Source organism: Leguminivora glycinivorella, chromosome 10, assembly GCF_023078275.1.
Source record: "Leguminivora glycinivorella isolate SPB_JAAS2020 chromosome 10, LegGlyc_1.1, whole genome shotgun sequence".
Taxonomy (NCBI): Eukaryota; Metazoa; Arthropoda; class Insecta; order Lepidoptera; family Tortricidae; genus Leguminivora; species Leguminivora glycinivorella.
The window spans coordinates 4645253-4662958 of NC_062980.1; the positions used below are offsets into that span (position 1 = coordinate 4645253).

Consider the following 17706-nt stretch of genomic DNA (forward strand, 5'->3'; position numbering starts at 1 on the left):
ACATCAACCCCCTAATCAAGCTGGCTTTCGTCCTGGGTTCTCCACCACCGATCACCTCCATACAATCAACCAGATCATAGAAAAGTTTACCGAATTCAAACTCCCCTTATACCTAGCATTTGTAGATTACACTAAAGCATTCGATAGCATCACACATTCTGCCATAGTTACCGCACTTCAAAACCAAAATATCCCCCCTCCATATATCAATTTAATTCAAAACATATACGTAAATAGCACAGCAGACATAAAACTTCAGTACTCCGGTCCGTCGTTTCCAATACAGCGAGGCGTCAAACAGGGTGACCCGCTATCTCCAAAACTATTTACTAGCACCCTTGAAGAAGTTTTCAAGAGCCTGGCGGTCTCCTGGGAGGCTAGAGGGATAGTCATCGGCGACAGAAGATTATCAAACCTTCGTTTTGCCGACGACATTATCCTTTTCGCCTCTTCGGAATCAGAATTACAACAAATGTTCCAAGATCTGAGCAATGCAAGCCTTCAGGTTGGACTTCAAATGAATCGTGCAAAGACCCAAGCAATGACCAACAGCAAGAAACGTAGGGTCGAGGTAGACGGGCAGAATATACAATATGTCGACGAGTACATTTACTTGGGCCAGCTAGTTTCTTTCAGCAACAGGCAAGACAAAGAAGTCGAACGCCGTGTCGATAATGCCTGGAAGAGCTACTGGTCCATGAAGGAGCATATGAAGGGACACCTTCCACTTTCACTAAAGCGAAAACTCGTCGACATGTGTATACTGCCCGTCCTAACCTACGGTGCACAAACATGGTCGCTCACAGGAAACCAGAAGTCCAAACTGAAGGTTTGCCAACGCGCTATGGAGCGCAGCATTTTAGGTGTTAAAAGGACCGACCGCGTCCGTAACACCACGCTGCGCTCTAAGACCCGCATTGCTGACGTTGGCAGAAAAACCGCCAGGCTTAAATGGGACTGGGCCGGCCACGTCTATCGCATGCATCCGGATAGGTGGGCTAACATAGCCACCAAGTGGATGCCGACGAAAAAGCGTGGGCGGGGCAGGCCCAGGCAAAGATGGCGGGACGACCTTGACGACTTCCTAAATAACTGGCCGGAAGTAACGGAGAATCGGGAATTATGGAGAGCCAGGGGAGAGGCCTTTGCCCAGCAGTGAGACACTCCAATAGGCTAAGAAAAAAAAAAAAAAAAGGAGCGATTATTGCCGAAAATATTAATATTATCAAAAAACGATCTTACTAAACCCTTATTCATTTTGAAATACCTATCCAACAATATATGATACGTTGAGGTAGGAATGAAAAAAAAAATCCGCCCCCACTTTACATGTAGGGGGGGGTACCTAATAAAACATTTTTTTCCATTTTTTATTTTTGCACTTTGTTGGCGTGATTGACATACATATTGGTACCAAATTTCAGCTTTCTGGTGCTTACGGTTACTGAGATTATCCGCGGAACGGACGGACGGACGGATGGACGGACGGACGGACGGACGGACAGACATGGCGAAACTATAAGGGTTCCTAGTTGACTACGGAACCCTAAAACCTGGCAACATCTTAAGTGTTATCTTTTCCTTCCTTTCCTTGTATAAATTGATTTTGAAAGCGACGATTTATAATTTCTACTCTTTTTGCCAGGCTGTATTTTTATATTACTCAAGACTAACGGGAAACAATAAAAAATTACACATCTTCCACGAAGGATGATTGAGAAATGGTACTAATTATTACAATTATCCTTGCCATTTCCGTAATCATTACCGTGATCTTGATCTGTCTTCTCATTTTTATATATTAGACAATTGTCTTCGGTTACCGCGATAGTTACTCATGAAATAAAACTATAGAAAAGGATTAAATCGCGTATAATGAATTTATAATTCATCCCGACGTTTCGAACACTTTACAGCGTTCGTGGTCAACGGGTGACTGAGGAAAAATTACAAAGTGCAAAAGCTACCCTCATACAAGAAATATTAACGAACCATGACCATAAATAATATAGACTTCTAAGGCAGGTTCACACACTATAAATAAAGTTAGTTATACAATATTCAAAAAAATTACCATTACTATGTTAAAAAACAATTAATCTACACAAAATTGACAAAAAACAAACTGCAAATGTCCAACACCATACAACACAAATGCCTCACAGTCTTCGTCGTGCTTGTTCCATTATCAGATGTACTACTGGATTCCAAGCCGGTGGTAAAGTAAAGCCATCTTCTCTATTAAAGTTAGCGTCGGGATGAATTATAAATTCATTATACGCCATTTAATCCGTTTCCATAGTTTTATTTCATTAGACAATATATTGACAAAGTAAAATGTTTAATCACAGTGCATAAAAACAGGCTTAAAACTATTGAACCGCAGTTTTGATAATTTGGCCCATATTCTCAACTTGATATACTGTGTTAAAATTGTCAATTAGATTAATATCTATGTATTTTCATCGGCTAGCCGAGAATCATCTAAATGTGTAGCGCCATCTAGGCGATCGTACATTTCTCTTGATGGTTCGAAGTATGTTTTTTTTCATAGACTTTATTTGTCTATGCTGAGAAGTGAGAATACGTCTTTGTTTTTACTGATCCTTGTTACCACAGTATTTTAAAACCTACTTTGTATCGCAACTTCAAAACTGGGTAAACTCATTCTGCTATATCTATAAGGTTGTTTATCTTTCAGATCATATTATATTTTTTATATATTCAACCTTAAAGCAGAATGGATTTACCCAACGATGTAGGGAACAAATCAAATTATTTTATTAATTTATTTTTATTCTATTTTTTTGTTTAAGTAGTAGCACTACTATATATAAATTATAAACTGAATAAGAAAAAGCGATCAAGCCCACTGGTGGCGAAGCCGGGAATCGAACCCGAGTTTCCAGCTTACGCGGCTGACGTGATAAACCGCTATACCACGTCGACCGCCGAGGTACTAGTCGAAATTACTCTAGTCTAGTAAGTATGTTATCTCTGAAGGCTAGGCGCCTTTGCCCAACTTTAAGGGCAAGCAATTTGTGTTTACACTTCCTATATGAATCCTTTTGCAGGATTACGTAATAGATGGATTTATCCAAGTTTGAAATTAAGCGAAACATTTAACAAAATTGCGAGATCAAAGAACAATTAAGACAAGAGGAGACAGCGTGACATTTGTTTTACAATGTTACAATGCGAGGAAGGAAACTGGAAGGAAATTATCTGCCGGTTAATTATGGCCGACCGTATACAAGGTTGAGACGTTGCGAAGCGATAACACAATGTGTAAAACCTAACCCTTTTGGCGTTCTTTCGTTATAATTAATTTATTTATCGTGCATTTATTAACGCCATAGAGTAATTCAGAATATTGTTATACCTAAGTATTTGAGAGTCTCACTGTTAGGCAAAAGCCTCAAATGAGACAATATTATATTAAAACCAATGCTTATGAGAGTTTTCGGTGTATTAAAATAGCGCAGATGGGTCATAAACTTCATCAGTTTGAATATTGGCTCTTGTCAGGTGAAAATAACACATAGTTGTAACAGACTAACAGTTGTGTCAATACGTTGTTGTTGTACGTATAGTTACATTTATGTAGATTCTTTATTTCATTTCATTTCAAAAAGTTGCTATGTAGGTACTCATACTCAGTTACTAAACATACTGAAGTAAAAATATATAGGTACAATATAATTTTCTACTGTAGCAGAAGATATTTTTTAGAGAGTTGAGAGAAGAGTTGCAGTAGTTAAGGGGCACCCCAAACTTAGCATCTTCCAAGCATCAGCGTCAGTGCTATGGAAAATACTTGTGTAGCTAAATATCATGTACTTATTATGACTTCTGGGATGATAATTACCTATTGTCATACTTAAAAGTACCGTTTCTCTAAAAATCTGACTTCTCTTTCTTTTCAGACATACTGTCTCGACGCTCAAGTCCCGGATTCTGCTTGCACCGCCACATCCTACCTCACCGGTGTAAAGACGAAGTACGGAGTCATTGGGTTGGATGGCAACGTCACAAGGTCCGCCTGCAGCTCTCAGCTGCATAAAGGGAACTGGGCTACTTCTATTGGAGAGTGGGCGTTGGAGAAAGGACTAGATGTTGGTAAGTAGACGCAAGAACAAATTATGGCTGAAATTCTTGATAGCGTGATGAGGGATGCCTGCGTTCTACAACTTTGAAGCTGTCTAGATCAGGTCTATTGGACTATAAGCTTTGGAGAAAGCGATCATTAGGTGTGGCTGATAAGAGCCGCATGCAGACTGAAGTATGTATATCTTCAAAGGAACTGCGCTACGTCTAATAGTGAGTGGGCGTTGGACTAAATATGTCGATAAAATCTTCTTCTTCTGTTCCTCGTATATTTCTTTGTTGGGGTGTACAGCTAGAATCAGATTCTTTCATTCACTTGAATCTCACCATTTTAAGTCACCTTCTTCCAATTCTATGAAAATCATCGAACGTAGTTTTTTTTTGTTCGCTATTATACAATAGGTACTATGATGTACTTTATACTAAAAGTCCCAATCGCAATATTGATTGTCCTCTAAATTTTGCAATAGCATCATATTTTATATAAATTGTTTTACGTACCAGCGTCGTACCAGTTTAATTTCGCATTGATTTCAACTCGTCAGTTAAAAGTGTCAGATATCCAATACCCTACATCGTTTTTATCTAGGTCCTGGTCCATATTTAGATGACCAGGTGTATCAAAATAAACGCCTACCGACGTACTGTCATTCATAAGTGACCTCGTCTTTTGTGTATCAATATACGTCCATTGCGATGTCATCTCCGCACTGAGTCTCTTGGTTAGACACTGGTCCCAGTCCTCCCACCAAAAGCGAGTATAGTATATCATATCATATCATTCTTTATTGCAATCATGTTCATTTTACATAGGATGGTATTTAAATATTATATGATAGGACCTATCAGATAGGTACATGATACCCTGTTAGGGCATAGCAATAATCTTAAGGACTACTTAGTGAACTAAAACTAAAGTAAAAGTACCAATCGCTTTGCTATCATCACATCACGTTTCTTTTATTTACACGGGAGTGACTACCTTTTGTTCATTTCTATTGCTTCAGTATAAAGACGATCACTGGTCAGTCCAATGTAAGAGTTGGAAAACCAACAGTTACTTTACCTACATTAATCATTATAGTGGGCTACAGAACTCTAGAGTAAATTTTAATCGAAAGGGTATTGTAAAGTAGGTAAGCGTTTTCTCACCAACTATGTACTCGTTATACAAGCAAATAAATTAGGACTATAATACAATTTACCTAAGTACCAAGTAAATAGTACCTATAGTACAGTACCTAATAGTAAAGTACCAAAATAAATAGATTTTCCCTTAAAAGTCTTCTGTATTACAATCGGCCTATAGGATATCCTGTCAAATTACATGACTAACATGTTTATCTACATGTTAAGCAATTTTGTTGACAAGACCCAGTAGATAATTGACTGTATCACATAAAGGCTAGGAATATAATAATTTTTGGCCAGAACGTGCAAGTTGTGGAATGAGCTACCTTCTGAGGTGTTTCCCTTGTGCTATGACTATGACATGGGGTTGTTTAAGAAGCAGGTATTTAGGGTTCTCAAAGGTCGGCAACGCATAAGTGGCTCCCCTGATGTTGCTTATGTCCATGGGCGGCGATGACTGCTTACCATCAGGCGGCTCGTCTGCTCGTTTGCTGCCTATTTCATAAAAAAAATATTGTTACAGAAGAATTGGTACAAGTTTTGTAACATTTTCTACATAATAAAAAATCAGTTTTAGCCTAGTTGCAACCTATTGAGAATTCGATAAAATCATATTTATAAAATTTTACAAGAATGACACATACATACATGTACTAATTTATTTATGAAGTAGACGTCATACTAATGAGTCAAACATTCATTTGTTTTAAATGACCTGTTAATAGTCATTAATAGTTTAGTGCACGCGTGTGCTTAACTTATACCATTTGTTTACGATTGTCGCCAAGCAAGGTGCCACAAATATGCAGTTAATGGTTCAAATAATGAAATTTAATAGGAATAGTAATAAATATGATATACACGAGTACATTTACCTATAATGTTCTTGTAATTATCATGAAGTTTCTTCACTGAACGACGATTTGATTTTACCATAAAAAATCTTGTAAAATGTTGCCATTGGCACGTATTGATACGGAGCAGAAATGACTAAGAAAAGACTGGCATAAGGTACAGCGGGACAAATCTCGACTGGGGGACAATTGTAACTAATCCATTTTTAACCCCTGACGCAAAAACGACGGGGTGTTATAAGTTTGACGTGTCTGTCTGTGTGTCTGTCTATGTTTAGATTTAGTTTTTTTTTTGTCTGAAAACTGAGTTAGTCGGGAGTGTTCTTAGCCATGTTTCATGAAAATCGGTTTACTATGTCGCAGTCGGGGGTTTTTTCAAAATTTTAATTTTGTGGTTAGGTTATTTCCATTATTACACTATGATGTTGAGTTCTACATGTATCCACTTAATACGCCTACCATATATAACCGGTGGACACTCTATTTAATAATGCAAACATTGTAAAACATGGAAAAAATGGACCAGTTATATTTTTTTGCCAGTTATGACACCTAGCCGTTTCGTCGTCATCTTCTGAATCTCTTTAGTTGCCAACAAAAACTTTTGTCACCTAATTTATACGACACAAGAGCAAGGGTCTCCCCAAACGCGAAAATCGGCGCGGAATCGGCTGTCACTGACCAAAAATCGCTCGTTAGTATGAACATGAGACGATAGGTTTGGGGAAGCCCTTAGATAGTTATTCGTTTTGTAAATACTCGTAAGCCGTATGTTATTCCTTTTCAATGAAGTCAACGAAAACGTGAACGATATTGACGTCAAGTGCCTAGCACATAACAAATACTGTACATTTATTGTTATTCTTCCTTTTTAGATTGCTTTATCGTGCATTGTTCAACAAAGTTTGCCATAAACTGTCTATACTCCGGTTTTATTTAGAAAGGGTGTAAGTCTCAAGCGGCTTATATCTAAAAGAGCATAAGTATTGTATGGAACTTACGTCCTTTTACTCCTGCGTTGCCTAAGACTTGTCTTTTTCACAATTATCTAATTATCTATTATAGATGATTTAGTTGTGCCTCGTGTATATGAAACTTTAATTTAGATTATTTAGTATCTTAGTTACAGTTGTTCCGTGTCTTGTATATAAAAAATAATAATTTTCTTAAATGACATTGTATCGAAGAAAAGTAACATTAAATTATTATGGATACCTACATAGTAATTATTACAGAAACTGAATTTCAATGTATTACAAAAAAAATATTGAGACTATAATCGCTAAGGAACTGTGGGATTAATGGGGTGTATTTGAAAATGAGAAGTTTTTGTTAATTTTTCTTAATATTTACTAAATTGTAAGCACTTCATCAAAGTTATAGCGATGTAAGCAAGGCTTTTTTGTACCATTGATATTAATAGAGCCAGATGGTAGGGCGCAGAGAAGGTTGGTGATGATGCCCATTGCCGCATTGAATTGCGATGTTATTGTTCCTTGCCTAGAACTAATCAGCTAGAAGGAATCAGCTCTCTAAGATAGTCACTCATAGCATCAATTAGGCGCTGCTTATTAAACACACTCTTATTTACTTACTTATATTTAATTATTATCCATTACTTAATTGCAGGACTAGTTACAACCACCCGCGTAACCCACGCCTCGCCGGCGGGAATGTACGCTCACACCTCGGAACGTAACTGGGAATCTGATGCGGACGTTCCCGACGAGTGCCTGCAGCTCGGCTGTCGGGATATCGCGCACCAGCTGGTTATGAACAACCCTGGACGTCAGTTTAAGGTAACTACCAATAGTGTGACTTACAGCGGGAATGTACCGGAATGTAACTGGGAATCTGATGCGGACGTTCCCGAAAAGTTCCTGCAGCTTGACTGTCGGGATATCGCGCACCAGCTGGTTATGAACAACCCTGGACGACAGTTTAAGGTAACTATACCAATAGTGTGACTTACAGCGGGAATGTACCGGAATGTAACTGGGAATCTGATGCGGACGTTCCCGAAGAGTGCCTACAGCTCGGATGTCGGAATATCGCGCACCAGCTGGTTATGAACAACCCTGGACGGCAGTTTAAGGTAACTATACCAATAGTGTGACTTATAGCGGGAATGTACCGGAACGTAACTGGGAATCTGATGCGGACGTTTCACGTTCCCGAAGAGTTCCTGCAGCTTGACTGTCGGGATATCGCGCACCAGCTGGTTATGAACAACCCTGGACGACAGTTTAAGGTAACTAATAGTGTGACTTATAGCGGGAATGTACCGGAACGTAACTGGGAATTTGATGCGGACGTTCCCGAAGAGTTCCTGCAGCTTGACTGTCGGGATATCGGACACCAGCTGGGGACCGATTTTTGATTCTAGAACGCATGAATTCGCCGTTCGAAAGTCGTAGCATTACGTCGTTTTCCACAGACTTTCGAACGGCGAATTCATGCGTTCGACATTCAAAAATCGGTCCCTCATGAACAACCCGGGACGACAGTTTAAGATAACTAACTAGACTTTTAGTGTGACCCATCATCAGTGGCCTCTTTTACAACAAAGATAATTGACAACATTTCATTACTTTTTATTGTTTAGTTTGAAAGAACTCAATACTAAAAGATACAAGTATTTTTTCATTTTTCCAAAAACTGCAATTTTAATGAGAAAATCCCTTCTTATTACTACTTCGAACAGAAAGAGCGTAAGTTACAAACGTCAAGACACAGCTTTATGACGTCACATGTGTTGTTTCATACACCTAAGAAAACGACAAAATCATTTCTAAAAAAAAATGCTTTAACAGTCAGCTTAAACAGTCCGGTATGTCTGACTGTCAACCAATAGTGAATGACTACGAACCATAGACTAAGCCATGAAATTTTTAATATCTTTGCTACGATCTGTAATAAGTGTCACTGTCAAACTCAAGAGACATCCCAACTGGAAGATTTTTTTGTTATAGTGGCAGCTCTAAATCAGCTATTTGACGTCACTTCCCCTTTAAACTATTTTTTAAGATTTTTTATACTAAAAATACGGAAAAAAAAATAAAAAAATTACTTATGTGATCTACAAGCGTATATCTCGAAATGGTTGTCGATTTAGGGACATTGAAAATTTTGAAACGTTGTCAATAATTGTCGCCCTTCATGTCATTTCACCGTTCATTTCCTGTTCGACAAGGAAATATACACGCTGAGCAACAATGTTACTTTTCAACCCAGAAACAGGCACAGACAGTGTCAAGTTTCAATAGGACACAGAATTATATATAAATAAATAAAAATGGAAATCACTGAATCAAGTGCAGACTTTCTTGCAGAGGGACTCGGTTGTCGAGATGTTAGTATCTTTTTTGAGTTGTTTTTTCCTGTTTACTGTTGAATAGCTGCAACAAACTACTTTAGTGGACAATTGTAAAGGATTCCTTTTCACAAAATATGCAAATTGTAAAATAATAATACGTATGACTTAAAGTATTGTGTAGCAAATTCAATGTGAGACATGGCGTCATAAAGCGTTGAAAATTAAACTACGCGCTGCATGAGTGTTAGGTACTTATTTTCATTAATAGAAAAAAAAATATGATTATTTAATAGAAAAGCCTTAAAGGTGTACTTACAGGCAAAAGCGATTTCATAAAAACGAAATATCAAGTGTTAACACTTTCGAAACCGGGCTCTACGCGGCGCTACGACATTTTCGCTACATACGGGGAAACCCATGTAATCGGCTACGCTTCTACGAGCGGTGTACCCGACAGTCGGGTTCTTGGTAGCGAAAGTGTTAATGTATGCAAATAAATCTGAACAAGGCGATCTAAAAAGTAAAAACTGCGCGTACTAAATAATAAAGTACAATACAATACATACTTTTAAATGCATAATGTGGATTTAAACATTAATGTTCTAGAGGTACAAAAAAATATACCACATATCCATTTATTGCAGCCATGGTATTATAAATATACGTGTTTTTAAGATTTTTTCAATCTATCTGTTGCAGATTGCACATTTGTTTTAAGAGTTTATGGTAGTAATAGTTACGCACTTAATTTTAATAGTTTTCTATATCAGTGTGAACAATTTCATTAGGTACGTAAATTTATTGTATATATACGTCATAATAGTGTTTAAGTGTTTTATCTGGAACCTAGCTGCTTTTAATTTTAATTAATACTTTTTTTTTTTAATTTGAGTTCTAGGAATTTAGAGCTGTGCTCTATTGTATCCACAAAGTATGACGCCGGGATGTCCCGAAAGGACATCCCGGGGAAAACTTTTAATACTATTTAAGGAAACCGCATTTAAATGTGTATAGTATTATTTTACCTTGCTAAAACTAAAACAACACGTGAACCAAGTTTAACAAGTATAGGGAACTTTCCTGTACTTAAAGTAAAATATTTCATACCATGAACGAATTATGAGAAAAACATGGACGATTACATTTAAACCCAATGACTATTTAATAACTCTATAGAAAAATAAAAAGTTTATGGGTTGTCCGTGATTTCATATTAATTATAATTTTATTACCTAATCGTTCGTTTTCGCAGTTTTTAAAAAGAAGCTGATTTGACTAGAAGGAAAGTAGCCTGTTACTCAGTTGTTTCCTTATACCTAGCTACGTATAATAACTTCCCGTTCTTCCCGTGGGTGTCGTAGAAGGCGACTGTGGGATATGGGTTAAATTGTGGCGTAGGCGAGAGGCTGGCAACCTGTCACTGCAATGTCACAGTTTCGTTTTCTGTCAACCCCTTATTTGCCAAGAGTGGCACTGAAACTTGAGTAGTTTCATGTGCTCTGCCTACCCCTTCATGGGATACAGGCGTGATTGTATGTATGTATGTATGTATGTATAATAACTTCTTAATATCTATTTTCAGGTAATAATGGGCGGTGGCCGACGGGAGCTTCTCCCCAAGATTCAGAACCCGCTGGTCAACAGCACTGGTCGTCGCTTAGACGGATTGGACCTTACAGAGTTGTGGCATATCGACAAAACGCAGAAGAACGTCACGCATCAGTACGTCACTGATAGGAGTGAGCTACTGAAGGTAATACTGCTCAGTTGTACTGTAAACTTATTTTAAATAAGACTTAATCCCGACTGCTTACATAACTACTGTTATTTTCTCCTTTTGCTGTTATTTGTCTCATCTCGCCCTTCTTTTGTTGGGTCAAGGGCATGAAGGTGGTTCCAAAAATCTCGGAAAAGGGCTCTTGAAAACTGTGTGAGTTATGGTACTAAGATCAACCAATCTTGCATTTTTTGCGGATCGTTCAAAACTTCCAACAAGAATCGTTCTGGAACAAACCCCATAGGAAAGTTTTGAACTGTGGATTAAAGAACAAGAGTCTGTTTTTTGTAATGGGAGATCAACTACAGAACCCTAAAATTACATCAATAATGAGCTGAAATGTTACTGTCTAATTATTCAACGTCACTAAATTAATCCAAAGCAGTAGAACCCATCGTCTTTTAGCAAGACACATCAAATCTAATATTCTTAGTTAGTTAGTTTCTTAGTCTCTAAGGAAGACATTGCATGTACGCAATTAATATTCACATACATAGCTTTGACATGTAGTGAACATGGAAATTTTCACATGCCCTGTGGCAGAGCATATTAAGGATCTCCAATGTAAATACTTTATAACATCTACTGTAATGCACCATATGTTCTTGTGAATAAACTTTCATTCATTCATTCATTCTTTCATTCATTCATTCAATACGTAATTTCCTTCCAGGTATCAAACTCTGAAGACCTTCCTGAATACCTACTCGGCCTGTTCCAAGATGACCACATGTCCTACCACCTGCAAGCCGAGAACCAGCCGACCCTGGAGGAAATGGTCGAGGTGGCCATCAAAATGCTGAGCAGGAGTCCTAAGGGATACTTCCTGTTTGTTGAAGGTGAGAATTATAAGACAGTTTAGATGAAAAAAAAACATTCTCTGGAGTAAAGGAACGGATGCAAAGTTTATGTGAAATTCCTCAACGGAATTATTAGTGCCCTATTTTTTTATTACATAACCTTTCGAATCGTGAAAGTTCAATAACAATATTAACAATCCACATTGGAAGAAAATCGTCAAAAAGGTCATCAAAATGCTACTTTCTTTTCTTTGATTGTATGGTTAAGTACTTGTGTAATGGATGGAATAAGTATTAGGTGGTCATAAATCTTTTAAATACCAAATATGATGTCACACCAATACTTTCTTCAGAGTAAGAAATTAGAACAAGATTAGAACCGTATTTAATGCAATCTTCTGACACCTTAATGTCGAAAACTGGTACTACCTAGAAAATGAAATAAATTAAATAAATGTTTATTCAAACACACAACTTAAAACTAAATTACAAGTTCCGCCAAACCAGAGTATGGTCTGTTGGCAGACGAGGCTCCAAATACATCAAGATGGCAAAGAAGACAATACAGCATTGTATTGGAAACAATACAATACAATACAAATACTCTTTATTGCACACCTCAATACACGAAACAACATAGCAAGTATAAACAACAACTTAAGAGGTAAAACAAGAGGCGGTCTTATCGCTAAAGAGCGATCTCTTCCAGACAACCTAGGTAGTGGAGAATAATAAATTTAACCTTGTAAGTAGGTGTACTAAATGTAGACTTAGAGGAAATCTAGCACAAACTATACTACGCAAAACAATATACTACACACATAAAAATAAAATACAATACAAATACATATATATAACAAATTACATGCCAGCTATAGGGGACATAAGTCTATCAAGGTATCATTGATCAATGATCAGATAAAAAGTGAAGCTTGAGAAGTATCTTAAAAGAAGTAGGAGATTGAGCGCGTCTAATATTTAGGGGTAGGGAATTCCAAAGCCGCACAGCTTGAAATGTAAAGGAGTTGTTATAGAATTGCATTGTAGATACATATAGATTATAGAAACATTGTTTTTGTCAGCATTGCAGAGGAAATGGCATTCCTAATGATATATCTGTCCATCGAAGGTGAGGGTTGCAGTCATAAGGATACTCATAAACTCATAATATTTAATGTCAGAGATTAAACTTGCACTAAGATGATTATTTACTAAGGTTATTTTAAGTAATAAATAAGGTTATTTAATAAGGAGAGTAACGAAGAAAGTATATGAAAAAAGAGTGGAAGGGTCAGTTGGAAGTGGAAGACCTAGGCGAACTTTTCTTGTTCAAATCAGGGAAATATTGCAAAAAGGCCAGGTCAGAAGTACTCGAAACCGACGAGCGTGTATGAGAAACGTTATGAAAGTGTGTGAAGCGAAAGTGATTTATCAGGATCGTAGTAAATGGAAATCCGTGATCTCTGCCTACCCCTCTGGGAAACAGGCGTGATTGTATGTATGTATGTATGTATGTTAATTTTCCTCAACGCCACAAATTCATCATAGCAATATTCTCTCCCCAGGCGGCAGAATAGACCACGCACACCACGACAGTCTCGCGCACCTGGCCCTCGATGAAACCGTGGAATACTCCAAAGCGGTTAAGAAAGCCAAAGACCTGACCGATCCTGAGGAAACCCTGATCGTCGTGTCCTCTGACCACGCCCATACTATGACCGTAGCTGGGTACCCATCTAGAGGCAATGATATTCTAGGAGTTGTGGATACCTCGCCAGGAGATGATGGGAAACCGTATACGACTATTAGTTATGCTAATGGGAAGGGGAAGTCGATTGGGGAAGATGGGAAGAGAGTGGATGTGACTTTGCACCAGGCGTTTATGGCTCGTGAGTATTTTGAAGTATTTTTTTCAGTAGAAAATAGAATTAGTTTTAGAATTAACTTATAATGCCTCAAAAAATTCAGCTTAAACTTGATTTACTCGTATTCTTGTGAATATTATATGCTCAAAACAATTCTGTTAAGACACACTAGAAGATGAGTTAAACGTTTTGCTTTTAAATTTCTTAGGCCCACTTGCACCAACCACTTAACTCAGGGTTAGTGGGTCAACTGTCAATCCATACTAATATTATAAATGCGAAAGTAACTCTGTCTGTCTGTCTGTCTGTCTGTCTGTCTGTCTGTTACGCTTTCCCGCTTAAACCACGCAATCGATTTTGATGAAATTTGGAACAGACAATCTTTAGACCCTGAGACAGAACATAGGCTACTTTTTATTTCGAAAAAAGGGATGAAGGGGTTGAAAAAGAGGTTGAAAGTTTGTATGGGATTTCTTAATTTTAAATGATAAAACCATGAAACTTTATATTTTAGCACTTGATAAGAAATCATTAAACATATATTTAAAGTCACATACAGGTCGAACGCGATTAATTAACATTATTTTTACCTTTAAAATAAACATGGTGGGAAATAAACATTAACTAAAAGCGGGTAGATTATATTTATTTGTCTACCCCGAACATTTATATAAATTAATATCGGGTAGTTTTGTGTTGTTTACATCTCCGGTGACATTTTGCTGGGACGTCAGTCTTCCGCGACCACGGCCAGTGCAACCTGGCCGAAACGTTGGGAAAAAAGGTAAAAATAATGTTAATTAATCGCGTTCGACCTGTATGTCTTTAAATATGTGTACAAAGCGCGAGAACTTAAAGTGTTATATAATTAAACATCTTGATAAGGGATAGGGATAGGGATAGGGATAGCGATAGGGAAAGCGATAGGGATAGCGATAGGGATAGCGATAGGGATATCGATAGGGATAGCGATAGGGATAGCGATAGCGATAGCGATAGCGATACGGATACGGATACGGATACGGATACGGATACGGATACGGATACGGATACGGATACGGATACGGATAATTATAAATGCGAAAGTAACTCTGTCTGTCTGTCTGTCTGTCTGTCTGTCTGTCTGTCTGTCTGTTACGCTTTCCCGCTTAAACCACGCAACCGATTTTGATGAAATTTGGAACAATCTTTAGACCCTGAGACAGAACATAGGCTACTTTTTATTTCGAAAAAAAGGGATGAAGGGGTTGAAAAAGAGGTTGAAAGTTTGTATGGGATGTCTTAATTTTAAAAGATAAAACCATGAAACTTTATATTTTAGCACTTGATAAGAAATCATTAAACATCTTGATAAGGTCGAACGCGATTAATTAACATTATTTTTACCTTTTTTCTTTTTTTTGTGTGTCGTGCGGTGGGAAATAAACATTAACTAAAAGCGGGTAGATTATACATATTTATTTGTCTACGCCGAACATTTATATAAATTAATATCGGGTAGTTTTGTGTTGTTTACATCTCCGGTGACATTTTACTGGGACGTCAGTCTTCCGCGACCACGGCCAGTGCAACCTGGCCGAAACGTTGGGGAAAAAAGGTAAAAATAATGTTAATTAATCGCGTTCGACCTGTATGTGACTTTAAATATGTGTACAAAGCGCGAGAACTTAAAGTGTTATTAAGTGTGTTTAAGGGATAGGGATAGGGATAGCGATAGGGATAGCGATAGGGATAGCGATAGGGATAGCGATAGGGATAGCGATAGGGATATCGATAGGGATAGCGATAGGGATAGCGATAGCGATAGCGATAGCGATACGGATACGGATACGGATACGGATACGGATAATTAATAATAATAATAATAATAATATTCTTTATTGTGCACATTAAGTAATTACATACAACAAATAAGATCAAACAAGAAATTAAGCAACAACAGGCGGTCTTATCGCTAAAAAGCGATCTCTACCAGACAACCTTCGGGTAGTAGAGATCAAGTTAACGGAGAAATATAAGGGTAGCAAAAAATAAGTGGTGTGAGAGAAAAAAAAAAAAACCAGCACAAGTAACTACGTAGAAATATACATACTAATATAAGTTATATAGATATACATACATACACATACATAAACATAATATTATATATACATATAAAAAAGCAACAGAATAACATGTTTAAGAAGTTTAAGGAAGTGACAGATAGTGTAATTTCAGTTGAGCCTTAAAAATTGGGAGAGATTTGGCACGCCTTAGATCAGACGGCAGAGCATTCCACAACCGAATCGCTTGAAAGGTAAAAGAGTCGTTATAGAATTTAGAAGAAGCGGAAACTTGGGCAAGTAGGTGATTCTGGGCGCACCTTAAAGATGAAAGATATTTGAAGCGCTCCTTCAGGTAGAGCGGGGTGGAGGGGTTGAAAAGTATACCGTACAAGTGAGCGAGAATATGAGAATTGCGTCGCAGACGTATAGGCAGCCACTTGAGCTGCGAACGATAATAAGAGACATGATCATACTTTCGCAAGCCATAAATGAACCGAATACATACATTCTGAAGACGTTCGAGTTTGCTAAGTTGCTCTTCAGAAAGATCAGGGTAGCTTATATCTGCATAATCTAAAATCGGGAGAAGCAAAGTATGAGCTAGAGCAATTTTGGTCGAATAAGGTAAAAGGTTACGTAGTCGCCGTAAGGATCCTATTGCAGCAAACATTTTCCTACTTACCTCTTTCATCTGAGGAATCCAAGACAGAGTACGGTCCATTATTATACCTAAATTTTTTACTTCAGATGAATAAGGAATTAAAGTGCCGTTAAACGAAATCCTAGGTAAATCGGAAAAATTGATCCGACAGATAAGTTTCTGACTACCAATAATGATAGCTTGCGTTTTAGATGGATTGACTATGAGACCGTAGCGGTTACTCCAATCTAAAATGTTTTCTAAATCATTATTTGTAGTGTTAATAAGGGATGGGAGATCGTCAAGCACACCCTGTGAATAAATTTGCAAATCATCGGCATACAAGTGATAAAAAGAGGTAAGGTTGTTGGTGATAGAGTTAATAAAAATTGAAAAGAGAAGAGGAGATAGAACGCCACCTTGCGGAACGCCAGCAAGAGTGCTACACCAAGAGGAATGTGCATCTTCGATTTTGATTCTCTGCCGACGGTCAACAAGGTAACTTCTAAACCAGTTAAGAGCCGGAGTAGTTAAATTTAGAGAGTTTAACACTGAAATAAGAATATCGAAATCGACGGTATTAAACGCGTTACTGAAATCCAACAACGTTAATACCGTCACCATCCGCTTGTCCATTCCAGATCGGATGTCATCAGTGATTTTGATTAGTGATGTGACCGTACTATGGCCAGAACGGAAGCCGGATTGAAAAGGGTTCATGAGGCTTTCTCTATTTAAATAAGAAGTGAGTTGTTGATGAACTAAGCGCTCGAGAACTTTAGAAAGAAAGGGAAGAATAGATATGGGACGGTAGTCAGTGAAAGAAGAAGGATTAGATTTTTTAGGTAAAGGGACAATGTAAGCTTCTTTCCACAGCATTGGAAAAATACCCGAAGAAATTGAAGAATTGAGAATGTGGGTAATGATGGGAAGAAGGAGATCAAGTAGCGGTAGGATCATATTACGGCTCACATTGTCCACACCAATAGCATTGGAAGATATCGATAGTAAATTTTTCTTGACATCACATTCGGAGAATTCTGAAAAGGAAAATTTAGAAGAAACAGAAGTAGTAACGTTAGAGAGATAGTCGAGTGTTTGAGCCTTAGCCGGCCCACTGAAGGTAGTAGAAGCAGAGAAATGCTGGTTGAGTAAGTTGAGATCAACATCT

The 17706-nt window shown here is 37.7% G+C and overlaps 1 protein-coding gene across 2 annotated transcripts in view; it reads left to right on the top strand.

The window, feature by feature from the left end:
- The window catches only part of LOC125230228 (membrane-bound alkaline phosphatase-like), a 57561-nt gene that overhangs the window by 34528 nt on the left and 5327 nt on the right, over nucleotides 1-17706 (top strand). For both annotated transcript variants that reach the window (XM_048135320.1, XM_048135319.1), the window contains exons 4-8: nucleotides 3927-4119; nucleotides 7722-7891; nucleotides 10991-11161; nucleotides 11859-12024; nucleotides 13551-13874. In XM_048135320.1, coding sequence (XP_047991277.1) covers nucleotides 3927-4119; nucleotides 7722-7891; nucleotides 10991-11161; nucleotides 11859-12024; nucleotides 13551-13874 — 1024 coding nt within the window. The remainder of the gene's footprint in view (nucleotides 1-3926; nucleotides 4120-7721; nucleotides 7892-10990; nucleotides 11162-11858; nucleotides 12025-13550; nucleotides 13875-17706) is intronic.